At 43.6% G+C, this 27,725-nt stretch overlaps 1 protein-coding gene across 6 annotated transcripts in view; it reads left to right on the top strand.

Annotated features, from left to right (window-relative positions):
• Window positions 1-27,725, top strand: part of atp9b (ATPase phospholipid transporting 9B) — a gene marked incomplete at its 5' end in the record, with an annotated part of 54,849 nt that overhangs the window by 7,123 nt on the left and 20,001 nt on the right. For all 6 annotated transcript variants that reach the window (XM_079288076.1, XM_079288077.1, XM_079288075.1 and 3 more), the window contains 13 exons: window positions 1,860-2,010; window positions 2,892-3,005; window positions 4,100-4,208; window positions 4,856-4,914; window positions 5,861-5,912; window positions 8,165-8,259; window positions 10,261-10,341; window positions 11,925-12,000; window positions 14,085-14,161; window positions 16,701-16,861; window positions 17,130-17,272; window positions 20,704-20,816; window positions 22,561-22,812. In XM_079288076.1, coding sequence (XP_079144202.1) covers window positions 1,860-2,010; window positions 2,892-3,005; window positions 4,100-4,208; window positions 4,856-4,914; window positions 5,861-5,912; window positions 8,165-8,259; window positions 10,261-10,341; window positions 11,925-12,000; window positions 14,085-14,161; window positions 16,701-16,861; window positions 17,130-17,272; window positions 20,704-20,816; window positions 22,561-22,812 — 1,483 coding nt within the window. The remainder of the gene's footprint in view (window positions 1-1,859; window positions 2,011-2,891; window positions 3,006-4,099; window positions 4,209-4,855; window positions 4,915-5,860; window positions 5,913-8,164; window positions 8,260-10,260; window positions 10,342-11,924; window positions 12,001-14,084; window positions 14,162-16,700; window positions 16,862-17,129; window positions 17,273-20,703; window positions 20,817-22,560; window positions 22,813-27,725) is intronic.

Raw genomic sequence — 27,725 nt, 5'->3', positions numbered from 1 at the left:
GAACACTGCGGGTTTTACCCAGCTAATGATTCATTTGACAGGTTTTGCCCTCTAAAGATGCTGCTTCCTGAGGGGAGTGTGTTTGTTCACGGCAGAACAATAACGCGTGACATTTATAAACAAATGTTTGCGCAGCACCAAACCCCAAAAAGAAACATTTACCGATGTAGGAATTTCATAGAATATTCAGTTTTCTGTGCCGTCCTGTCGTTAGTGGTGCGTCTCCGGTTGAAGGCTGCATATTGATTCCCCCCCCCCTCCCCCCACTAATGAACAAATCGGATTTTTCACAGCTGACCAGTTTGGTGCTTTCCAGTAATTTTATGTGTGCTTAGTGTGGGATTATAAAACACAAATAATTCACGCTGAATAAGCCCCGACTGTTCAAATGGCATATTATTTGAATAGCATTCATTTGCTCAAATAAATGTCTCTTATGAAAGTGGCTTGGGCGTGCACAGAGGCAGAGAACATCGAGGCCAACGCAAACAAGACTTTATTTTTTCTACCAAAGTTTGATTTATTTAGCTTTATGTTTTGCCAACTTGCTTAAAAAGTGGAAAAGCCAAACCGATCAGCATGACGGTATACACCGACCCTCCCCCCCCCCACTGCTCAGGTGCCAGTTTAGGTCACGCTCACAGCCGCTCTCATTGTAATTTACACCCACACTACACCTCTGTTTGCGTTTGATATCAGATATGCTAGATAAGCCTCAATGTAGTCATTAGCAGGTTGATGGAAAGTCAAATACTTTTTTTTTTTTAAAGTGAATGTCAACCCACAATCCATCTCTTCTTAGGACTTTGACGATCTCACAATAATAACACAGTTGTGTGTTCTTAGCATGTTGGAGTCAACATGAGGGGAAATCAGCCAAACGGTATAATTTGTGTGCGCACACACACACACACACACACACACACACACACATACAGCATACTCTGCTCTAAAACACAGCATCAGCAAAGCGACTTCCTTCCTTGAGAGAGATATTTAAAGCCCTGTAAGCAAATAGCTTCTTCATGAACGTGTGTCAAAAAAGCCTGGAAGATCTAATTAACATGTTTATGAAAATATTATTGGCTGTAAAAAAATAAAATAAAATAAAAGGGTCTGTTGAAAAAACAAAACGTTTAAATGTAAAAACGTAACATCCATGACCGGTGCGAAGCAAAGCAAAAAAAAAAAATGGCAAGCTATTTCCCAGCTTCTTAATTGTTAGTATTTTCTGCTTCTCTTTGTTTTAGGTGATGGTGCTGCAAAGTGTATTTTCACCTCAGGTACTCATTCGTGTTTATGTGCGTCACTCACGCAAGATGGGCCAGTTAGGAGGAGGCGGGGCTTACCGCCATGTATATACCACACCCAGTTCACCGCAGCGGTATGAAACCAAAATACACCGAATTTGCTGTGATTTAATTGCAGCAAACGGACCAATAACTAGTTAATGATGATTTGTGAATGGAGTTTGGCTCGATCACAGCCATGCTACGCTAACGTTGTAGCTGCGCCACCAAACCTCAAAATAGCTTCATCTAGGCATAAATACGGCAGCGCATACACATTTATTCACGTCGCCCCGGCACAGATTGGCACCTATTCACATCTTGGCATTGACTTCGTATGTAATGAAAAAAACAAGCAACATAAAGATGTCACGAAGCTTTGGGGAAATATTTGTTTTTTACATACATCTGGACGTTTTCCAAAGCAAATAATGAATCTATTGATGAAGAAAGTAATTGTCGGATTGATTTCATGATTAAATTGATTGTTAGTTTTGGGCCCGATCCATTTAGCAGCGTGTGAGGTTGGTGCGGCTTCCACTGAATCATATGGATGCGTTTCTCTCTCAGCTGCTGCGACTGCCTGGCCCGTTGCTGTCGGAGGAAGAAGGAGCTGAAGGCCAGGACGGTTTGGCTCGGCTGCCCGGAGAAGTGTGAGGAGAAGTACCCCAAAAACGCCATCAAAAACCAGAAGTACAACATCTTCACCTTTGTGCCTGGGGTGAGTGTGATTAGTGTTCAGTTCACCCTCCTTCCTTATGCAATGGAAGTCACTCTTTAAATGCTCTGAAACACCGATGTTATGGCTTTTCTTTTGACTCAATGTCCCCACAGTAGCACTTCGTCCCTTCCAGTTGAAATATGTCTCGGATTACCAGTATGTGAAGCACAGTAGCACGCGCTGGTTCTAATTGTTAACTGTTCTGTCATTAGGTTAAGGGTTTACACTGTCGGGGACATTAGAGATACATCAGACTTACTTATTAAAAAAACCAAACGCTTCCATGATTAAGAGGAGCCGCCTTTTGGCCCGGGCCATAAAATGTCAACTGTCTGTTAGAGACGCAGTTCTTCTCATCGACGGCGAGCACAGCGGCTCTGTTTTTCTCACACCGCGATGAATTATTAAATGCACACAAATTGAGTTCAGCAGTGTGCATTTTTCCCCCCAAAGGTCACGGGGGTTCATTAACCGCAGAGCGCCGTCAATTGATCGCGGTGCCTCAGATAATCTGTGACCAGACGCAAGGCTCTCATTATTGCAAACATTATTCAAAATCTGACCTTAGATGAATGGAATACTAAGGGATGCTTGTTGATGGATAGCCCATGAGCAAAGAGCCCTCGGTACGTCGCAGGTGGCACTTTGTTCTGTGTGATTCTAGACAGTTGGCCAGTTTTCCTTCTTCATTCATTTTGGTGGTTATCTGTTCATTCTGCACCAAGTCACCGTGCCGCGTGAGTTTCCATTGGGTTAATGTAAAGTTACCAGCATTGACATGTATCTGATTCCACCTCTGTACAGTAACCCATCCCGCCCTCTTTGTTTGTCATCGTCCTCGTCTCACCTCGCTGAATCACCGTCTTCTTCTCTCCTCTCAGGTTCTCTACCAGCAGTTCAAGTTCTTCCTCAATCTCTACTTCCTGGTGGTGGCCTGCTCCCAGTTTGTGCCGTCTCTGAAAATCGGATACTTGTACACGTACTGGGCACCTCTGGTAAATGCACTTCAGCTCGAAGTGTATACACTGTAATGGATGCTGATGAATGATTTGGTCTCAAATCACAAAAATCAGTTGGAGCTGAAATGATTGATTGGTTAATTGAGTATTTTGATAATCAATTACTCGTTTCAGTCATTTTCTAGTTCCAGCTGTGTGAGATGTTGCTGCTTTCCTTTCTTTGTGTCTTTGTGAAAAGAATGTCTTTGGGTTTATTTATTTTTTCACCATTTTTTGTGGACACTTTGATTGACTCAAGAAGATAAATTTCAGATTCATCAATAGTTAGGATAATCGTTTGTTGCAGACATACAACCAAACCGATCACCTACATATTTACACACTACAGACTTCATAGTCATCCTTACGAACCAATAGAACCATTTACCAGGAAAAATGTCCAAGGAACCACATTGCTTCACTTTGCAAGGTTGACTGAACCTCGTCACACCACCTCACACGTTGCTGCTACACACTGTGGTAACGTGAGCCGCCCAGTGAGAAACCGCCTAAAGTAGTGTTCTTACGGCACGGACGGTGAAACGGTTTCTTTCATGTTCTTCTTGTGGTGTTTTATGAACATAAATACTGATATAATATTAATGTAATGTCGTTACGGCAGTGTTTAACATTTGCGTGTGTTGTATGATGACACCTTGCAAATTGAAGCAATGTGGTTCCTTAACTACAAAAAAGCTTTTGTTTGTAAATTTCTGACTTTATAACGTGAGAGAATATTAAAGGTTTTTCTCATACATTCTGATTTTTTTGTTACTCTCCTTGGTCCATAATTGAATTCAATTTTCTACCTACAATGGCCTTTATCCCACATAGAAAGATTTAACTGAATTGACAATTTCCGGCTGTGTATTGTAATTAATGATTCAAGATGTTTAACATTGTTCTTACAGAGAAAGATAAAGGCAAACAGTTTGTGAGATTCCGAAGTTCAGAGTGACTTGTATTTAGAGTTGATCAAGTGACACGTGACCCTGACATGCGTGTGTCAAAGTAAGCTTCATATGTTGATGCGTTCTGGTATTAATGAAGCTTTCTAAACGATCTTCACGCCTCTTGCGTTTGTCTCCCAGGGTTTCGTGTTGGCCGTTACGATAACGCGAGAGGCCGTGGATGAAGTGCGACGGTACCAACGCGACAAAGAGATGAACTCTCAACTCTACAGCAAGCTCACAGTGCGAGGTGAGAGACATCTGTCCACACTCCTCCTCACGACTGCTGACGGTCTGCTGACATTACGACAGCGGATATTCCGGCGTACATAGTCGAGCTAGAAGACGGCACTCCGCTGGATCTACACTTGTAACAGAAGTCATTCCTCTCGCTGTGATTGCATCGATTTCTTTTCTCTCGCTCCGTCTCTCAACACCGTATGATCTAAGCTCTGTCCCTTTGTTGAATGTGTGGTGAAATCCCCCTGTGTGGTGTCTGTGACCGTGTGTAGCACACACCCTCCATGTGCTCATGTACATAGATAGTTAGGTGTGCTCGTGAGCACAGAGGAAGAAGAAGAAGGGTTGCGGCGGATATTGAGGCAATATAATTGAGAGTGACCCTGCGTGCGATTGTTTTTGTCCAGAGATGAAAACAGAGGGGTATTACATTATCATGCTGGAGGTAATCAATCTGATGGCAGGGGGGGAGAGAGAGAGAAATAGCAAAAAGTAGGGTGTGGTTTTGAGAGTCTGCGTCATTTTCAAGTGGCAGAAATCAAAACCAATATTTTATTTAACAGCAATTCAAAAGTTCACAGCAACATATCTTGAAAATGAACCGTCTAATTCTGATGTGAAGTTGCTGTCATTCAACCTGTTTCTTTTTTTCTTCAGGTAAAATTCAAGTGAAGAGTTCAGACATACAGGTCGGGGACCTGATCATCGTCGATAAGGTAAATCTGGATGATTCCTCTAGATGTCTTTACATGTTGTAAAAAGATCAGTTTTCTGTGACAAACACCACTTTACCAAATACTTCATCATGTGTTTAGTTGCCTCCAGTTTAAGTTTATGATAACAATCGAGTCAACTTCAGATACATAATGAGGAATGCATTCCGTACATGTGGCTGCAGCCTTATTATGATCCAGTTCTCTTTGAAGAGAAAGCAGTCTGCTTCAGAAGAGGCTGGTGTTGTGTGTTCGACAAAGGCGAAGAATTAAGTTCTGCTTTCAACTTCAACATCCGTTTGCATCACTGGTGTTAAAGTATGATGTGACTGACTACATTATGAAGCTAGTGAGTGCATTACTTCACCAGCTTCTCAGATGTCAGTACATTTAAAGAGACAGTTCACACCAAGATATAAAATACATGTCTTTGATTTTGGGGTGGGAACTGATTTGCCTCTTTCCCTAATTTTTCCATTTTTGTGAAAGTTTTCTACGTAATTCTTTTCAAATCCGTGATTTTATGCATCACTGCTCATTCTCACCACCTCCAAAAGAGGAAAAAGGGGATTTTGAGAAGCTGACCAGCCACTTTAAAGCAGATAGAATAACTTCACAGGGTTTGCAGCACAGTGTAAATCAGTGTTAGAGTGAGTTTTGCTTCACTGTGACTGTGAAACCGATAATGCACCTTGATACTATAAACTTCCCAATCGCATGTTAAGCATGTGATTCTTTGGTTTCAGCTCAGCCAACATGAAATGTAGCTGCTGCTAAATGTCCATTACTGTGGGTTAGACAGTCTTTAAGAAGCGGTTTCTCCTTCACCCTCTGGTCAACGTATTGACCTTGTTTAATTATTCAGGAAGATTCATCTGGCTTCTGTCACAGTGCTCAGTAGCACAGCGCCATATGCACTCTTCTTCTTGTTCTTCTTTCTTTTTCGTAGAACCAAAGGATTCCTGCAGACATGATATTCCTGAGAACATCGGAGAAAAATGGTGAGCAGGCAAACTGTTGGTGTAACTTTATCAGTGCTGACGAGACGTATTCCTGATCGGCAAAACTCCTCCTGGATTGATAAATGTCTTAAAGAGATGTATGTATTTTGTTGTATGAGGTACTTATCCGTAGTCGGTGTATAACCTACAGTAGATGACGGTCGGCATTCCCCAGTTTGCAAACAAAACAAAACAGGAGTACCAGCACGGGAGCAAGGCAGTCCGACGGGGAAGTGAAGCAGTTATCTATGCCATCTTCAAAACCACCAGACTCCATTGAAAAAACAACTTCATTTTGCCTCACAGAAGCCGGAGTTGCTGGTTCTCCGCCGCCCCAATCGGTCAGATAGCTTCAGTGAATCAAACTAAGCATTTAAAACACCAAAGTCACACAAACAAAATAACCGATCGTTTTCATCAACGGAGTCTTGTGGTTTTGAAGAGAGCACAGAGATCTGCTTCAGTTCCCTGTTGAAGAAGACTGTCTGGCAGCAAGTCACAGCGGTGACAATACTCTGAATACAGCATGCACTTAAACGGACCGATTCTCCTTAGCCTTTCTGTTAGGGGGCTTAAATAGGTTTCGCTGCTGCCCCTGTCCACAGCAGCACATTGCTTGGCTCCCATGCTGCCTGCTTCGCCGTACTGGGGAGCGTGTCAACCGCCATCCATTATACTCCATCGAGTATAAACAAGTACCTCATACAAACTACTACAATCCAAACTACCCTTTTAAGTTGTAGAAACATTGATGAACCTTTGTAATAAACAGTAATGTAGAGATAAAATAGGGTAAACAGACAGAACACATTACAGTGGAACTTGTTGTGGCACTTTAACCAACGGTGTGAAGAAGATTCACATGAGAAATGGGACTCTTTCTCTTCTTTTTTTCACACTTTCAGTATTTTGACATCTCCACGGCGACCTGTGATTCATATGATTTCTGTCCCATTCTTTAGTGACTGATGATGCAAATCCCAATTAATCAATGAGCTGCGTCCCAGCTCTTTTCTAAGGGGCACTGGGAGGAAATGTTCTGAGGACATCATTTCCATCAATCTGTGATGTGTCAATATGCTTGGCAGGGAGTTGTTGACGTCTTAATGCCTCTAACACACACACACGCACGCACGCATCTTTATCTTTATCTTTCACACATACGGTCTCATGGACTTTGTCTTTCAAACACTCGTGTACACACACACACACACACACACACACATCTCAGGGATATTATGTGAGTGCCATTGCAGCAGCAGGAAGGCGTGATTCATCCTCCTCGTGTTAATGTTTTCCATCATGGTTTATCACTGCCCTTTGCCCTCTGTGTCAAATAGCTGCTCTCATCCATCAGCTTCACATGTAATAATACCTCGGATCAATACAGGTCACGACTGCGCAACGTTTATCGGACCTTGCGGTGTCCACAGCAGCCACAGACGCAGTGCGTTGAGCTACCGGCTCTAATGCACTGTGCTGTTGGCGTTTGACGTGCTAGTTTATTATAGTAATGTATCAGTTTTACAAGCTGAATGGGTGTACTTTTCTAAGATGTGTGCCATTCAAGCAGTAAGGGCTCTATTTAACACAGACCTTCAGAACCTTCCAGGGTTCCCAAAAGAAATTCAATATTTAACACTGAATCTTATGAAAATATATATAAAATCATCGATTTTCTTGTGATACAGCCATAAAAACCTTTTGTCTTTGATTAAAAGTGTGCAAGTCATAAAAGATGAAAACCTTGTGTTCCTCTAACAAATTAAAAGTTGAATTCCTAAGCTACAAACTGCACTCTTCATTAATTCATTGCATTTAGGGTAGGTCTGGTGTGACCAGCATCTTATTTTGGCTAATGTCAGCAAACGTTGTCTAGATATTACTGTGTAACTAACACAGAGTCAATTCACTGACTTTTCTTCTTCTTGTGTTTACCGCTAGGCTGCTTTTGATTTGAGTAGTCCATAGATCGCAGGTTACGTGATTGGCCTCCGCAACGCGACGTTGAGTTGCGTTTCTCCCAAAAGTTGACCCTGTTTCAACTTTTATATGTATTTTTTTTATGAAATACTCTGCGATCCGCCACTGCCTAAATACACAAACATTTAAATGAATGGGAGGACTGGCTTTTTGACCCACACCTTTTTTTTTTTGGTGTCCTGTAGTTGCATCTTGTGGCCAACAGACCCAACACATCAGTCTTGATGGCATTTCTTTCTTTTTGATGGCATTTCTTTCCCTTTTTTCAGGTTCATGTTTCATCAGAACAGACCAGCTGGACGGAGAAACGGACTGGAAGCTGAAGGTTGCTGTCTGCTGCACGCAGCGGCTTCCTGCAGTGGGGGTAGGGATACATTACGACGTGGTGCACCTCTGGTAACAGACAAACCGTGTGAATGAGTGGACGAGTTGGTCTGTCATCTCTAAAAGCATTGCTCATCAAATGAAGCTGCCTGGCCGTGATGGAAACCTAATCACCGACGACAGACAGCAGCAACAGTCTGGACCTTCCCTCTAACTGGAGGCGATACTCAATACTTCACATTTAAGTTGAGTCGATTGTTGTTGGTCTTTGTTTGCCACTTAGTGTGATCAGAGAATTAAAGTTTCAGCAAGTCGTTTTGATGAATGAGCCGTGGCATCCGGGTAGAGTTTCAAGAGACGTGAAGATAGCAAGAGGCAGAACAGGATGCTTGATATCTGTGATGGTGGAAAGTCTGCCTGACAACCTTATGGAAAGGCCCCTTCAGATCAATAAACATTCTTCTTTTCGCTTGATCTGGTCTGTTTGTTATTTAGTGTCGAACCAAGTCTCGCTGAAGGACAAAGTGTCCTTCTGAATAATCTCATCCACTTTGTCGAATTCATCAAAATGTTCAGCCACGAACCTTGAAAGTCTTTTAGATCACACTGAGCTACGCTTTCTGTACGCCAACACGGCAAACTCTTCCCAGCACTCCTCTCTCCAACTCTCACTCACGTTTCCGCCGTTGCCTTCCAGCAACGAATCACATCTCGCGATATTTCAAAATGAGACTTCTCCTTGAGCGAGACTTGGTTGGACACGTAAACAAACAGGCCGGATCGAGCAAAAGCAGCAATTCAGCCAATACTGAACCATACAATTTAAAAGAAAAAAGGTTGTCCCCATGAAAAGAATACCGAGCTTACTCTTTAAGTTTGATAACCACCAACGACTTGAGAGTACTGACTACAGTCAGACTTGTGTCTGCACTAAAACCAGTCAATAATTCCAATTGGCTGTGCAGCCGCACTGATCTCTCTCAATGCGTGAAGATGCCGCTGAGTCTCTGAGCGTTGCTCTGTGAAATGCTGGAGCAACACTACTCTCCGATGGGGGTTCAGTATATCCTCCCTGCTCCTCTCTGAACCGCTCTGCCCCGTGTTCTCACCAGGAGAACACGATCTCAGCATGACTGAGGGCCGCCTGGCTGCTGCAGAGCCCGCTTACCTGAATAATTTAATATTTACACTCAGTTTAGTTCCAAAAGAAAGGGTGTTAGGTGCCTGACGGGCCAAAGGCTGCACTCCTACATGCTGGGATGACTGAGGGAAGCAGAGGATTGAAGACGTATTGCTTCCAATAACAAATATCCAATATTTATTCTAAAATAAGAGAGCGCAGGTCCATTTTGCACCAGAATGGAGAAACTGAAGGTGCACTTGTCTTTTTGTTGTCTCACTTGAGGACCATGACATGTTCATGAAAGTGGATCTTCAGTTGAGGTTATCTTGTGAAATCATCATTTCCAAGGTTGGGAATGAATTTTCATGCTTGAGGACAATTATGTCTTTGTAGGAGTTTAGTTGACCCTTAAGGATTGCAGCGTGAATGTAAAGTATACTCAATGTTCCAAAAATGATACACAGCACTACGGCTGAAACGATTGATTGATTGGATGTCAACTATGTCAAACTAATCTGCATCTATATTCATATTTGATCATGTTTGTCATTTGTAAATGAACATTCTCTGATTCCAGCTTCTTAAATATGAATATTTTCTGGTTTCGTTACTCCTCTCTTTTACAGGAAACTGAATATCCAAACAAGACATTTGATGACGCCATCTTTGTCTCTCTTCGTTTTTCTGACATTTGACAAAACAACTAATCGACTAACGGAGAAAATATTTGTCACATTCATCGACAATCAAAATATTGAATATTGTCAGCCCTACACAGCACCAAGTAAAAATGTTTGTCACTACAAAAAACAAGAATCTGTATGTAAAAGAATCACGAACTGTGGTAATTGATTAAATAAGACTTGTGAGTTGTACATGAATGTATTAATGCTGCTTCTTCATGCCTCCCTGTCTCAGGACCTCTTCTCCATCAGCTCCTACGTCTACGCCCAGAGGCCTCAGCTGGACATCCACAGCTTTGAGGGGAACTTCACGCGGGTACAGTAGCTCGCTGACGTTTTTACGACCCGTTAAACACACACACAGTATTTCTATAGAGGCGGGTTGACATCGAAGACGTCTATCACCGCCGTGTATCACCGCCGTGTATCACCGCCGTGTGTTGACAATGAGAGTCTGTGTGTCCATCCGGGCCTGTTGTTATCTCAGACAACCATACATCTTACATCACAGGCAGGTTCTCTCGCAGCTCCAGCTCCATCCATCCCGTCCTGCTTGTTGCTCGGTGAATTTTTTTTTATTAATAGCAGATTAGCGCAGCCCCCACAGAGAGCAGAGCTCCAGTACAAAGGGAGGCTTTGTGGCCCGTCCTCACTCTTGGCCACGCACCAGGCTTAGTGAGCGAGCACTTCCTCCGCTCATTCATCCTCCGCGGCCTTCCTTTGCATAGCGTGTGCTTTTAGTCCGAGCAGGATGGGGGGAGAGAGGAGAAAAAAAAAGGGTTCCCACAGATCCGCAGCAAATGAACTTACCTATTTATGAGGGTTTCTCTTTTCTTTTCCTCGAGACGGACATGGTGGCTTTGTTTCTGCGGCCTATATCGAGACCCCCTCTGCAGTTATGAACGCCGCAGTGCGATGCAATGTCAGAGCGGTCGAGCGCTCTGCAACCTGCCATTTATTTTTCATGCACCTCTTCCCACGTCTGAGTGGATTGACGGGATGTAGCTGCTTAGGTATCATAATTATCATATCGGGCAGGCAATTTGAGCCGAAACTGGAGCCTCGACTCTGTACTCCTGACTCCAGCCATTTCCAGCTTTCCTCTTTATTTAAGAGAGAGGGGTAAAACAGAGGGGGGGGGGGGTGAAACAAGAGGCTCTCCAGGGGCTTTTTTATCACTGAAATCTCATCTACGTGTTCTCTCTATACTGTTTTTTTAAAAGGAGCCTCTATCGCCATGCCAGTTCTAGTGACTGTATTGATAAAGGGACCACTGTATTGCTTCAGTCTGCACAACTGTGTCAGGTGCTTGTGAAAATGAATGGCACAGAGGAGCCCGTGTGGGCTCTCAGCTCAGCTCCTTTTCCTCAACTCCAGACAGCTGAAAGGTGGAATTCAGGCAGAATTGAGTTTGCCTCGATAAACCGGAGAATAATATTGGCAAAAATAAATCCTTTTAAATGCAATTGTTCTGCTTTTGTTTAGTTATTTTGTTTTCAAATGGGTTGTAAAACTATCATGAGCAGCCGCTACTGTATATACACAGCTGAATATATTAGTCATTGCTGTAGTATTTCTACTACATAGACTGTAAAGACATTTTACTGTCTTTTTATAATGATTAAATCAAATATTGTAAGAGCCTTCCGAATTAAATTCTGTCAGAAAGTGAAAGTTGAAGTCTGTTTCAGCTTTTTGAAAGATCATTTGTTTTTTATAAACATTAATTGTCTTAAAGCACAATTGACGGCTCCATGGTCGTAGTTTAGTGTGTTTGCTCCAGGCCCACACTTACAATGCTAATGAGTTAATTCATTCATTCAACGTGGCGTTCTGTACTTAGCACTACACTGCCCTACCTTAGTCACACAAGCTTCTCTCTCTTCTTCTTCCCTGTAGGAAGACGCAGATCCACAGGTCCATGAGAGTCTGAGTATTGAGAACACGCTTTGGGCCAGCACAGTTGTTGCATCCGGTAAGTGAATGACATAGGCTTTTGTTACAAGTCCGTTTTTTGTTCCTTGCAGCCACAGTGTGTTGGTTCCCAGTGTCACTGTAGAGCGGCTGACTGTGTTCATGTACTGTTTTATTTATGGTCTGGTGCCTGTTGAATCTCCGAACATGTTTGTCAGGAAATAATTTGGAAACATTAAAGCTGCTACGAGGAACTTCAATTTTGTGTTGATTTTGGCGTTCCCTGTGGAGGAAGGCGGTTGTGTTTCCGAGCACCAGAGCCTTGACAGTCGGCTGCGCGCTGCTCTGGTTCTGGTTCTCCCGTGCCTCCGTTCCCGTCAGCGGGTCCAACATTACGGCCTGGGTCTCCAGCAGCGTGGTGCCTGTGTCGGCTCCCAGCGGAGCAGAGGGGTGAAGCTCTGCTCCTGGCCGGAGGAGGAGACGCTGCTGCAGAGCGCTGAGCTCCCCCTCCCGCTGGAGCTCCGACTGCAAAGCCGGATCTGGGTCGGTGCGTGGCGGGCTGGTCGCTGCTGAAGGCCCAGCACCACATTGAGACCGTTCATAACCAGTTCCACTAACTTGAATTAACTCAAAAATTCAAAAGGAATGTTTCCAGCCACCTGTTTTTTTTTTTTTTTTTGTGCAATTATGATTTACGCTTTAAAAAATGGAGAAAAAAAGGGAAAAAATAATCCCAAGAACCTTTCATGGAGTTGGGTGAAAACATCAAACAGTCTGCCCTGTCCTGCCTCTTCAGTTGGACACAGAGCGTTCATGACTCGCCGTTACAGGCAACCACTCCACCAAAAACCAGTGCTAGTAAAAAGAGTCGGGGTGCTGGGAGCGTATGTAACCTCACCGACCCTGGTTCAAGTCTAGACAGGGGCCCTTGTTGAGTTTCGCCCCCCCCCATAGTGGCGCACAGCAGGGTAAACGTGGATCACAGTAGACACATTTATATTCACATAAACGTAGCTGATGGCTTGAAACCCTGAAACAAAAGCGACTCCGGTCCCTCCTCGTCATTGTGCTCTGTGATTTAAGTGATTCCTCTTGTCACAACGAGTCGTAGCATTAAACCCCGAAAGGCGTTTGATTTGATGCTGCCATGTTGTTCAAAGAATACCCAGAGTTGAGGTAATCTTCCCTCGCTCCGACTTGACGATTCCCCACAGTAAGGCCTGTGTCAGTTGAGTGTTTGTGACGCTCTCAGCGACGGCCACACTATTGATTTGCGGTGTTGCTCTCCCCTCTGGCCTGACCTTGACCAGAAGAACACACACACACACACACACACACACTAAAAAGCCTGATTTAGACCCTTACATCATCGCTGCTCGGGAATGTCATTGTCCCTCACAAGCCTCTCCTTGACGGACTCTTCACCGGCATTCTGGGCACTTGAGCCGGGCCGGGATCGCCCTGCATATTCCCTCTCTCACAGGCCGCAGTCCAGCTGTGACGAGAGAATTGGTTGTTCGCATATTCAACTTGAAGCCCCTCTGCATGCTGAGCCACAAACCATTTGTCACATGGCCCGATATTTCTGAATGTAGAAGTCGACGAGAGCAATTCATCACCCCTCTCTCCTCACCACTGGTCTCTTTCCGTCTCTCTCGCTCTCGTTCTCTCTCTCTCTGCTCTTCACTTTCCTCCTTTTTGTTTTCTGCCCATTTTCAACTTTCTTGCCTTTTTTCTTTTATAGTTTGGGGATTTCAGGGGCTGTATTTCGTTTTTATTATTGCCTCTGCTGTCCCATTAAGCTCATTTAATATTAATGACTCATTAATCCTCTGTAATAAGGCCACCGTAATGAATTGGCAAATAAAGATGGCAGTGTATTGATCAGGTTTTATGAGCTTCCATAGGGTGGCTGAAGGCCCCGAGACTCTAAGCGTATTAAACTCCTGTCTGTTGGCTTGAGTGGCAATGAGACTAAACGGCCTCAGCTCAGCCTTATTGTGTTTCCTCTCATGCAGTTCATCTTGCTTGACCAAGATGAGTGTGTGCATGTTTGTCTGTGTGTGAGTGTGTGTGAGATGGTGATGGTGGGGGTGGGGTGCAGTTAATGAGCAGCATTACTTTCCTTGTCTCTCTCCTTGGCAGGCACGGTGATCGGGGTGGTGATCTACACGGGCAAGGAGACCAGAAGCGTACTGAACACGTCCTCTGCCAAGAACAAGGTGAATACTTTTTTTTAAATTTTTTTTTTTTATACGTTTCTGATTTGTTTAGCACTTTTTGGTCAGAGATACTTTAAATGTAAGGGTATTTTTTTAAACGAATGATGTCCATGATGACATCTTCAAATGTCTTGTTTTCTCCATATAACAGTCCAAAGATATTCTGGTTTTTATATTTATAGTTTATACATAAAAAAAAAAAGTAAATTGATTGATCGCTAATGTGGATGAATTTCCTCTCCAACAGCTGATGTAAATCGCACAAAAATGCACATTTTCTTTCTTCACAAAATGATGGATTTGCACAGATTTTTGATTTTGTCAATTCAAGATTTGTTGTATTTTTCATGCATTTCTCAAACCAAAGGCCCGTCAGGTGATGCCAGCATAAATACACATGTTTTGTACAAGCTTCAAAGGGTGAGACGCCTCTCACAAAGTAACATCTGTTCCAAGTTCCCCTCTCGCCATCGCCCCCCCCCCCGGCCTCTAATCACTAATCAATCACTATGGCGAGGTGGTTTTGTAACCTTGACTTTCTAGATAAAGTTGGACCTGTCAATGCAAAAGGTCAACGCCGGCTGCTAATTAACCAAAAGGGAAATTAACTAACCGAGGATTTAAATGACATTTTCTGCAGAAAGTTAATCCCGTGGAATCCCCATTGAGTGTTTGGTCCCCCGATCGGGGAGATTAATGAAAATCTGATTCTAAATATAAGATTTTTACCTGGAAGATAGAGGAGCTAGATAGCGGCGGGTCGACTGATGGAGGCGGGCATCGGTGGGATCTCAGAGGCAGCGCTCCGGCCGTGACTTTTACACACAAAGTTCTCACCTCACAGCAGTCTGCACCGCTAGAGCTCTCTCTGCGGCACAACACGCCTTCCCCGACTGCAGCACAGTTTTGACACCGTTGTCTTTTATTAAGAACGCTGATGTGGCCGGTCGAACAGCGGTGGGCGGGTGGGGGTGGAGGGCACTGTTTTGTGTAAGCCCGACAGCTGAGAGGAATTCAATATTTCAAGGAGATGATGTCAGAAGTGCCAATATGGAGACTGGGGATTGGGGATGGAAAGTCGATACAGTGTGGCTAAAGTCGCAGGAACGTTTTGGCCTCATATAATCTGTTGTGGCACCGGCCAGGACAATGCCTGCACTTGATCAATCTGACAGACCGGTCGGCCACGGATTCGCTCTTTGCCTCGGCATTGAGACGGACCGCCGTCCGAGTAAAGAGGCAGAACAAAGTCATTTGACGAGAGGCTGCTCGTCAATAAGCAGTGTTTGTTTGAAGTACATATCCAAGTACCCAATACTCGTCTCTCTCCACACGTCTCTCAGAATGTTGGAAAAAAAAAAAAAAGTCAATTTCAGTTTATTTTCTTGACTTTCTTGATTTGCAGAGGCACTAAACAACACGCTACTTACTCGGTATTCTTCAGTTTTAACTCGATGAATATTCCCGTGGCAACAGTTCTTCATCAGAAGTACAAGCCACACAGCACAGGCTGATTGAATCATTCCGTTCCCTTTTAATGGCCTGGAGATGAATGGAGTAAAAAAAAATGCACTACTTCTTTTAAAATTCATTGATAGCATCTTTAGGTTGAGGTAATTGAGTCCTTTTCCCCTCCCCTTGACTGAATGAATAATGACTTCATCTGATCCCCGGCAAGGCTTGGAAAAATTTCGACCAGCCATTGTTCAAGCAGAAGGGGATCCTTTGCTTTTCAGGCACGCACTGTGCTCTCCGTCCTAATTTTTACTCATTTTAATCCACCCAAACCCTCTATTTTTCTCAATAGCTCAACCATGAAGTGTGTAGCGAGGCGCTGGGTTGGGGAGATACCCTTCTCCTCTGCACACCCTGCTACTGGGACTTTAACAGCAACTGATAAATCAGTCACACTGGTCTCCCAGCTCTCCCAGTCCTCAGGGGAATGGGCCTGGTGGGGGTTTGGGGCGGTAGAGGAATTCCGCTGCTTTTTATACGCGCTTACCCCCCCTCCCTTCACCTCCCCTCCTTTTCAGGGCCGGTTCCTTTTATTTGAGGGAGGAGAGATGTTATGTTCTGCTGTTTTTGTAAGCGTGGTGCATCAGAAGAAAGCCCTCTGTGTACAGGGCTTCGCTGTGAGCGCTGCCAGAAAAGGGGAAGGGCACTTCTTTATTTGACATCTTTTTCCCACATGTTCCATTGGCTGGGAGATACACTCAAAAAAGAAAGGACAACTCTGACCCCCCTTCTCTCTCGCTCTCGCTCGCTCTCTCTCTCTGATGGGAGCGTTACAAAGAGTCTTCTCTAGCGTAAGCCGTCAGAAAAAGGAATTAATATCAGTCAAATTATTTGATTCCAGTTGAAGGAAAACCTCACTGTCCTCAAGCGGAGCAGTGTAGAATGGACCAAACCTAATCCACACACGACTGTCTTAATAATGAATTCCATGCTAACCTGCTTAGAGGAAATGAGTAGGGGGGGGGTGGGGCGGGTGATGTTGTAATGTCTGCTGTTTTGACCTCTGACCTCTTGTTACCCACAGGTTGGCTTACTGGACCTGGAGCTGAACCGCCTCACCAAGGCCCTGTTCCTGGCCCAGGTGGTTCTGTCTATTGTCATGGTAGCGGTGCAGGGGTTTGTGGGTCCTTGGTTCCGCAACCTCTCCCGATTCGTCGTGCTTTTCTCTTACATCATCCCCATCAGGTACTTTTAGAGATTCTCTTCATTCTTTGAAGATTGTTTTTTTTTTTTTTTTGTTGGGACCACAGCCAAATAAATATGGCTGTACAGTAAAATGAATGCAATAAAGTAGAAGATATTCAACCCATGCTTTGAAACCATAGCTCTCTATCTGATTCTTTTTCTTTTTCCTCAAACATACCAGATCTTTAATTCAGTTTTTGTTGCAGGTTTTTATTGTCATTACTTCTGTGATACATTACAGCTTTGGCTTTTTGTTTTCCACGTGTAGCTTGCGTGTAAACCTGGACATGGGGAAGTCGGCCTACGGCTGGATGATCATGAAAGATGAAAACATCCCCGGGACTGTGGTGAGGACCAGCACCATCCCAGAAGAACTGGGCCGGCTCGTCTATCTGCTGACAGACAAGACGGGTAGGTGTCCACACATGCTGAAGACATATTACCTCTACAGTAGATTTAAGTTAAAGCCAAATTACAACTCACTTCAAGAGGGCAACTGGTTTGCATACAACGCAGGCTGTTCACGCTCTGATGGCAGAATGTGTCTACTGTAGGTTTAAAGCTTTTATAGTCAACAATTATTTTGGGAACTCAAAAAAACTTTTAAAGCACTGGCTAACCCAAATGTTGCTAAGCTAACCAGCTACACAGTCAACCATAGACGTAATGTACGTAAAGATCTTAATATATATTTATACAATCACAGTTGGGGAAACTTAGTTACTAGTTCTCCTCCAGACGTTCCGCTACTTACAGAAAGACGTCCACATGTGCCTTTGCGACTACTACGCTCAATAGCAACTGTCAATTATGATGTTTCAGCCCCTTTTTATAGCATCAAATAACGAATTAAAACCAAACTTATCAGAAAAGTCAACATTTGGACATACATCGGCGTAATAAGAACTACCTAATATGACAGAAACATCTCCATTTTAAAAGTTTGTCCGTGTCCCGTCCACTAACGTGTAGGGGGCGGGGTTTGTTACCTGTATTGCAGCCAGCCACCACGGGGCTGTCGAGATGTTTTGGCTTCACTTTTTGGGAGCTGTAATGTCGTCCATCTTTGTATACCGTCTACGGTAGCACACGTTCAATCCCCGATCACGGCTGTGTTATCAAGCATACACAACATTCCGATCTCTTCACTGGCTCCCTGTAGCACTTAGGATTCTCCCTCTCACTTACAGAGCACTACACGCTCAGGCTCCTACATATGCAGCTGATCTACTTCACCCCTATTCACCCGCCCGCCCTCTCAGGTCAAACATGTTAGGTTATCTGTCCCACGCACTCGACTTATGACCCGTGGTGACCGAGCTTTTGAGGCAGTAGCACCGAGGCTGTGGAATGCTCTGCCTGCACCCCCACGCTTTGCAGATTCAGAAACCAGCTCAAAACTCACCTCTTTAGACTGGCGTTTGGGTAAAACCCGTGTCCTAAACCTGCTTTTAAACCATGTTTTAAGTTTGTATTTTCTGTGTATGTAAATTATTGGCCCTTATATGGTCTCATTGTGTTTTTTATGTTCAGCACTTTGTGAGACATGAATGCATATCAGGTGTTCAGTGGAATTCACTTTCTTAGTACAATTGGAGCTCAATCATATTTAAAAGAGCTGTAACGTGATAGTAGTGGAACCTAATGTTCCACTGATATAGGGCATAAAAAAGAAGCACAATACAAACAATATATATAAATATCATGTCATAATCCCAATAAAATGCACATCACATCACTACAAATTGGACTAACGTCTCCTTTAAAATTGCACTTTGCTCATCTAAGGCCTCATATTTTGATACATCATTAATTCACATTACAACTAAGCCACTTAAATGCAGTTGAACAATAAGCTTGTCAATGTTGTGAGTTTAACAAAAGACCTGCGGACCAAAGTTTCACCAAGTCTTCTGAATTTGTGTTGTTTATCCTCCTGGCCTGATTTTCTAATAACAAATAGCCGCTCTTTGCTAACACTAGCCAGTGTGCCAGAGTGATAAACTCCTGCGGTGGCCCGAACATGCTTCTTTGTCTTGCCCCGCTGATCTCGGTAGGAATAGATTAGCTGTAGAGCCTATTTATCCAGGTTGATAGTTAAAGCACATGGAAAGAAGAACAAACAATCAATCCAAACGAATTGGTTAACCCCGTGGCTCGAATGTTTTTGGGAGGTAGATGCCCTCTAATCAGCTTTATGCTCTATCGGAACACATTCTGGCAACAGACATCCATTAAACCAGGCCGTTGCCCTCGTTTTCAAAGTTAGTTTTTCATTCGCTCTGTCTTTTTGTATGCAATGGTGTGTCTTGTCTGTTAGTCAGAGAGGACATGCAGTCCATATTGGTAATGAGATTAGGTCAATGAGAAGGCAGTCACACCAGCCTGCAGGTCCCATGATGCATTGTAGGCAGTCCTCTGGGGACAAATGGTGTGTGTGTGTGTGTGTGCGCGCTTTCAGAGATGTTGAGTGTCTTTGAATATATTCTATTCTTGCTATGACGTAGTGGCTGTGTGATTTAAACACCTCTGATTTATTTCTATACCTGGCAGTCTAAGGATTCCTTCGAAAATATTGCATAAATTCACCATAAGGAATTTACTTTTCTTCAGTTTTTGCCCTTAACTGCTTAAGTATTCCCTTATGGAGTTGCTAGAAGGTCCTTAGTGAACATTTTCCTCATACTTTTAAGGGACCCATACCATTATCTTACATATACTCTATATAAGAATGGGATGTAGTCACCGTGACATCCCCCATTGGTTTGTGGCCCATGGTTTTTAATAGTTTGGCCTTTTGATCGTCGCCAAATAGTTTTTGCCACTAAAAGTGACAGGAGAGGGTAGAGCTAAGTACATCCGAACTCTGAATAAGACATTTCCAGGTGACCAACGTGTTATAATTATCTTTCATGAGCTGAAAACACACTGTGAAAGGGTTAAAGTTGAAAGATGACCGGACAACGCTGTGGTAACGACCTGTCAATCACTGTGTAGCCCCGCCCTAAAGCATACCCTGCTTTATGGTCTGTTTGACTCTAAATGGATCATAGTTTACTAAATGAACATGATGTTGTATTGAAGAAGACTTGAAACTAGAGATTGAGACATAAACTCATGTTTACAATGTTTACTGAGGGAATAAATCAAGAGAGAAGTAGAGTCATTTTCTCATAAACATCTCTGTATCTCTGTATCCCAGAGAGTTGACAGATGACCAACAACCAGAGGAGTCGCCCCCTGATGGACATTAGCAGAATTGCAGGTTTAAGGCACTTCAGCATTGGTTTTACTTTTCATACCTGGAGGTTGCTGCATGGTCTCCTAAAAGTGAAATACTTTATTGGACAATGGCTGAATTTAACAGCTGTTATTGTTATTGGCTACATTGTGACCAGCAACTTTGCAGCTCGCTGTAAGATAAGCCTCTGGGGGGCAAGAGGCTGTATTTGTGGGGTTCAGCGGATATCAGGGCCAAGACTTCTTTTTTTGTGTGCTGTGACGATGAGTTGCCAGATTGTTTTTCCAATGCGTTACGCCTCTTTTTTTTTTTTCAAACGGACTGTTTACCTGCATTCAACCAAAGCCTAGTGGAACGTGATTGGTCAATACTACCCAGACTACAAACGTAAACCAGACCATTTGTGGTACCAAAATCCTGTCCCGTTGCCATCAGATTCTACATATGACTGCGTAATCTGTTTATAGAGATTAGGCTGTGACAATACCAAAAATAAGAGCAGTCATGATGTGAAAGACTGTAATGGAGGAGTAGTATGTAGGTGATGTCATTTCTTTAGGATTTGTTTGTAACCGTCTAAACTGGTCTTCTGAACATGCAGGCACTCTGACACAGAACGAAATGGTCTTCAAGCGGCTGCACCTGGGAACAGTATCTTACGGCACTGACACCATGGATGAGATACAGAGCCAAATAGTCCAGTCATATGCACAGGTAAGATGTATTCCTGTCATTCAATCAATCTGTTGAGTTATTCCATGAGGATATTTTCATCCGTTTTATTTTCAGTGTCTAGAGTTTCTGTGCTAACTTGGGAGTGGCTCATCTTTCGCCTTTTTATTCCTTTTAGCAGTATGAAGTTATTAATTCCCATTAAATACACGATCCGGTGTGCAACACTGGACAGAACCAACGAAATGAAGGCCGAACTTGTCACTTACAGGGACAGGATATGTTGAAATACGTTGTTTTTTCCTGCTTGTTCAGGCCTCTCCCTGTAGATCAGTTTAATCCATTTTTATATTTCGCTCAGGATACATTTTCCAGGAAAGGAGCCCGTGTTGCTCATTCATCACGCAGCGTCCCCGAGCGACTCCACATACTGTAAGCAAGTGTTTTCCTCGCCGGGCGGCTCAGATCTGGCCGCAGCCTCGACGGAATGATATTGTTCCGTTTTCAGCCAGCTCCGAACAGCTGGTCGACACTGAAACCATCTGCCCCCACACCCTGATGTGTAATCTCAGCTAATGAAAAATGACTAGTCTTTTTAAAGCTGCACAGCTGAGGCAGTGCAGAGCGGCAATGAGTTGCTGTTTCTTTACTGTCACAGCTACATGATTACAGGACGCTTCTTTCAAACATTATTCCATCCAGATTAGGGCAGCAACTAACAGTTAATGTCATTTCATGTCCGTTTTATCGACAAATCAATTTACTGTTTGTTCTATAAATCTTATGTAAAATAGTGAGAAATAACCTTTTTTTATTATTTACTATCACATATGACAAAGAAAAGCAGCAACTTCTCACATTTCTGATGCTGGAACCAACGAATATTCTGCTTTTTTACTTAAAAAGTATTTAATAGTTACAGATTAATTGTTTCAGCTCCAATCGACATGAGGACAACTTTAATCATCTGTCAACTCTCTGGGATACAGAGATACAGAGATGTTTTATGAAGATGGTACGACCGAATATCAATCGCAACCCCATTGATACCTGTTTTTTTACTCCTATCTTTTATATATACATAATGATGCATACACATTAAGGTATTTAAAAGTTTTGTTGGACTAGTTGAATAACTAATATTTAATTACCTAATCCAGCATAATTAGCCACGTTTGTTTGACACAGACCTGCTGTCTAATACCTCCGCTGTGCATTCACTGACATGCACGTGTAGCTCAGACACTAAACCCGTCGATCTCTCCATTGATCTTCCAGTCACTCTTGATGAAGGTTGTCATCCCTACTGTACTCCCCTCGCTCCCCTTCCTGGCAGGATCGAAGGTCAATAATAAGCCAAAATCAACCGCTTCAGTAGAGCGCGTTGCCCCCCGTCAAACACAGCTGGGCTGTCTGCCTGCTCGCTCGTCACCTCCCACTTAAACTGATGGCTGATGTCAAAACAGCAGAGCACATAAAAGGTCCCCGAATCAGATATGACACAATGGAGTCGGTGATACACCACTTATCGTCCAGCCAGGGGTGGTGGTGTGAATTGACTGCGAGTGTAGGATTAGATCTAGTTCACTACAATACACAGCTTCTTGGTCTGGAAAGATTGTGAAATGTATTTCAGATCCAGGTTTTCCAACTTGTAGGTATACTGATTGGATGAAAGGATAATTTACTATTACGACTATATTCAGCTCAGACGTGAGTCACAGATGGATGTGACTGAAATGGCATCATTTCGCTCCGTGGCTCACGTTGTTTCTTGCGATGCCAGGTGACCTCCCAGCCCTCCAACGGCAGCACCAGCGGCTCCACTCCATCACGGAAGACCCAGACGTCGGGCCCGAAAGTCCGCAAGAGCGTCAGCAGTCGCATCCACGAGGCGGTGAAGGCCATCGCCTTGTGCCACAACGTCACGCCCGTCTACGAGTCGCACGCCATCGTGAACGGAGAGACGGAGTCCGCCGAGGCCGACCAGGACTTCAGTGACGACAACCGCACCTACCAGGCCTCCAGCCCCGACGAGGTACATATGAGATACGGACTTAGCACGTCTAGCCTGAGTCGACAACAGAAGTCAAAAGAAAAATAAATAAAATAATTGGTGGTGTTGGTATTTCAGAGGTTGCTCCCAAACATTAGACCCTTATTCTACACGGCTACGATTTCATACACTGTTTCCCTTCCGGAGAGAAAAAACACGGGAGATTATCAGACAAATAACTCTGTCCCTCTCCACAGTTCCCTGTCTTGTCTTAATGTTTGATTGGTGATCCTGACCCTGGTTCGTCATAATAGTCATTTCATGAACACAAAGCCGGGAGTTCACAAACTCCTCTTCGAGGTTAAGACACCCAATCGTCTGTATTTGCCGCTCCAGCTGACGGAAGAATGCAGCACAGAAACGATCCCCGCAGGCATCCCTATGGCTTCCTCCCCCCCGGCCGTTACTCCACGTAACCCAAGAGTTTTTATGGCTGAAGGTGCTACTCAGCCTTTTATATATATATATATATATATGAGAAATTTAGCGCTGATGATAATTGAATACCGGGAAGACAGGCAAAGGTTTTTATTGGGAAAAGTTCGTCAGTATTTGTTTAAAGAGACGTTGAATGCGTATTGAAGGGTAGTTCATCTTCCCCGACACGCTCATTTTAAGACAGTTGGCATGTTTATCGCTCGTGAAGCGCGAGGCTTCGTAACGCCTTCGTGAGAGTTGCGTACTTTGCGTCGAATCAAAATGAAGATTAAAAAAAAGCTATCGAAAGATAAATCTCTGTTTTCCATTTTGCCCGTCTGTCCTCCCCCCTGAGTTGATGTATATATTCATTTATATCCCTGCCCACTCTGCTCCATCTCCCCTCGCCATTGTCTCTCACTGCTTGAATTGATCAATATTTAATTTTCTCCCGGACACGATGAGAGGTGGAGGTCTGCCTTCCCCTCCTGCTCCATTCTTTGTGCTCTCTCCTGTCCTTTTTTATTTCCGGCCGTCTCTCCCTCCTCGTCTCCTCGCTCTGGTCCACCGCAGCATCAGATCTTTGGCCACCGCTCCTCTGTCAGCGATAGTTAGTTTGGCCCCCGGCTCTCCGCTCGGCCTCTCTAATGTAATGAGCCGTCATTAAGGAGATGAAGTGGGGCAGGCCGCCGAGGTCGGCACGGGGGGTCATCTGACCTGCTGGTCAGCCGCGCTGTGAACAGAATCCCCCTGTGACCTTTAACCCTTTGTAATATCAGACAAGCGCATTTGACTGTTGGGTTTAATGACCGGTGGGTGCTTTATCATGCAATTGTGGGTAACTGGCGGTTCCAGTGAGTGTACGAGGAATTTGTAGCATAAGGGAGGAAGATGCAGATAAAGAGCTTAAACATGCAGATAAAGTATCAGGTCTTCATGCTGGGCAGTTACTTTTAAAAGTGGTTGCCAGGCTACCAGCCAGGCATCAGCAAATGATGGGTGCCATGTTAAAAAAAAAGAAGTAAAAACAACAGTGTGTACTGTACCCCTAACAATGAGTAATGATTTAATATACAGCATATTTTATACAGTTTGTCTTTCAAAATAGCAGGGTGACATTATTTCACCCTTGTACCTCACTTTAAAGTTCCTCTGGTGTTCTTAGAGGAAAACATGGTCATATATATATGTATGTATATATATATGTATGTATATATATGTATGTATATATATGTATGTATATATGTATGTATGTATGTATGTATGTATGTATGTATGTATATATATATATGTATGTATATATGTATGTATATTGTTAAGATAGTATTTTTTTACCTCATAACAAAGGGGAGGCCGAGCCAGCCATGTGGCCGGCTTCCTTGTGCCGTCGACACGCTGCACCAATAATGCTACCAAAACTGGTTTACAATTATAAGGAATTTAATTCCACTGATGTAAGCACGATTACAGTTATACATTGGAGTGTACACTCCTATGACATATTAAAACAATAAAACCCCATTTGCAAAAAACCTCGCTCGGCTCCTCCGGTGGAAACACGTCTGTCGTCCGGGAGCCATGGCACTGAGAGCGAGCGAGGAAAAAAAGACTTTGAATTACCCCTCCCACCCCTGTTTGACACACCTCCCCTTCCGTCTATCTCAATTGCTATTGGCTAACTTCCAGGAGTGTATTCACTTGTCTGGCTCTGAGTTTAATATCACATTTAATGACTGTCAGTTACGTTTTAAACCCTTCTATAATAATCCTTCAAAATAAAAGTTATACTTCTGCACTTGGCAGAAGTTTCATGCTTCTGCATGTTTATGTTTATGCTTATGTTTATCTTAATTATGCATTCTCGAAACCCTTATGATTATGACTAACTATGAATTATTAATTATGAATTATTAAATACTTTTATTATATCTACTAACTACAGTTTTTTACTCAAATTTCTTACAATTCCCCCCTAACTCACAGTTCACTGTGAGTTAGCTACTCAAATGTAGTTAGTTTTTCAAATGTCCCTGGAGACCTCCCCCCTACTCAATCCAGGGAGAGGCTTCCTATCTATCTAAACAGAGGCAAAGAATTCATGCACACAGATATCATTTCAAGTATTTCTGTTCAGTTCGTTTCAAGATGGAGTGCGTTGAAAGTCACTGCCTTCCATGTCTTGGGGCTGGCAGGATCAGGATACAGCCTGTAGGCTAGAGAACACATACTGAGAAGCCTTGACTGTTCTTTTACACGTGACAAAATTACATTTCTTAATCTTTAAAATCCCTTTATAACCCAATTAAACAAAAAAATTTTATCTCCAAATACTCATCCAAAACAATCCGTCTATTTTCCAAACTTCCAACATCTCACTGGATGTTTTAGAAGTCCATCTGGGCCTTTATCAGGTCCTTCAGGATCTCCGAGAGGATGGTCAGGAACCGCTCGTGAAGTCCCTCTGGTGGCCTCATCTAGACTGTGGCCATCAGAAGCTCCAATTCGTCCTCATCCTCGTCACATAACTGGTTGCCTGGACTGGTGTCTGGCTCATCGGTGAAGCAACAAACCCCTGTAGAGGTCCACGGATGCAAGGGAACCCCCATCCACAGACAACTCGGAGGCTTATGATGACAGCACACAGAATAATTACGATTGCCAAAAATGTATGTTTTCACTGGCCAAGCATACTTCCCAACCAGTCGGTGAACGGATTCGTGACACCAGAGTTGTCTGCTAGCTCTTGGCTGAGTGCTGTCAGTCCCTCCAGAGCCCTGGTCACCGATCCATCTGGAGCTGTGTTATTTGGAATGAAAGTACAGCACGCAGGCCCTAACCTCTGGCACACGCCACTTTTCTCTGCTAAATCATATCTAATGCCATTCTGTTCTGCAAGGTCATTAAACTAGTCTTCGCCTCTAGTCTAGCTGTGCATGCAGTCCTGATATGGCGTCACTGGTGAAGTTTACTAAACGCTGTTGGTTATAGTAAATGTAGTTGATCCAATCGACATTTTTATTAATCATCACCCTCTGAGAGAAAACAGATTCTAAATCTGCTGCTATTTGATTTCTGGCTTGAAAGTCATTAGACACCCCCCTTGGCAGTCTTATGACATCTTATGTACACTTGGTCATCAAAGGCTCCCTTCGGGCCACCGGCATCTCTTTTGGATCTTCTGTTAGCATGTGGGCGTGGAGAGATGAGTTCTCCATAAGGTGCATCAGTGACAGGCAGGATATAGAATGACAATATAAGTTGCATCAACGCACCTCTATCTGTCCAATCTTTAGGCAGGATTGGATGTATGGTTCTTCCTCCACACCATCACCATAAATCAGCTCTAGGTGCTGTCTGTCTTAACACACTGTTATATAGATAGTCGCTAGCGTTGTGACTGTTGCTACAATTTGCATTAATTTGCAATAATACTACCTACATTGGGCCCTTAGCGGTATCTGAGACTATACAATCAAATGGACCCTCTGTAACTTTGAACAGAGGTGGGGTATTATATTCTACAGGTGGGTAATGCCAGTGTAGCCTCTGACAAGTGTGTTGGAGGGGCAAAGTGTCATCAGTAAACAGAGTTAAAATACAACTAATTCAGGACTTAGGAGTCTGAATCTTGAAGGAACTGGTGTTGCTAGGGGTCTAGATCCTAAACACACAATACAATCTGTACTACTGGCTTGAAGCCGTATATTGTACCCACCATAAATTCCCATCTGCCATTCCGGTTTCCACCCCTTACCTCATTCTCTGCGTCAGTCGTATGTCGAACCTGGTCTTTTTACAGGCTTAACAATAATCCTAATGAGCCCTTGTGGGGCAGGACTATCAGTAGCCTTTCCCTGTATTACGTAAAGTCCTCAGTCAGTCAATTTAGGTAAGTCTTAAAGGATTACATCTACCCACCCCCTTTGTACACATCACAGGCATAATATGATAACAGCTTCCCATACTTATGTGTGGCAGGCCCACACTCGTCAGTTATGATGCACACGGTTTTGGTCATCCACCCGCAGGCGTGTTCATACTTGGGACTGGAAACTTCTTCACAGAAGTCGAACTGGACCGTTGATGTTGTACCTTCTTTGAACATAAGAGTGAGAGTTACATTTTCATAGGTGAGTGTCGTCAGAGAAGCCTCTCTACGTGGTCTAAGATCGGTTTGATTAGCTACTGAGGCTAAATGTCGAATCCTGATGTAGTCATGCATGTGATCTGGTTCCTGTCTGTGGTTAATTTCACATACTAAGAGGGAAGCTACTGAACTCAGGAATAAAATAATTACAGACTTCCATAACCCACTGACCCTAGAGTCTCCTAATGGACGCCCTCGCTTAAACTGTGGGGGAAACGTCATCTTCAGTACTGTCTAACCCCTCTTTTGAGGTGTCTTTGGCTTCAAATTTTCCTGTCTGATGTTCACTCCTGTCTCTGCGAGTGTCACACTCGTTACCTTCGCTGCTGCA

Source organism: Melanostigma gelatinosum (assembly GCF_949748355.1).
Source record: "Melanostigma gelatinosum genome assembly, chromosome: 17".
In the NCBI taxonomy this organism is placed as follows: domain Eukaryota; kingdom Metazoa; phylum Chordata; class Actinopteri; order Perciformes; family Zoarcidae; genus Melanostigma; species Melanostigma gelatinosum.
Note: the sequence above shows the minus strand (reverse complement) of the source record. Positions and strands in the feature narration are given on the sequence as shown.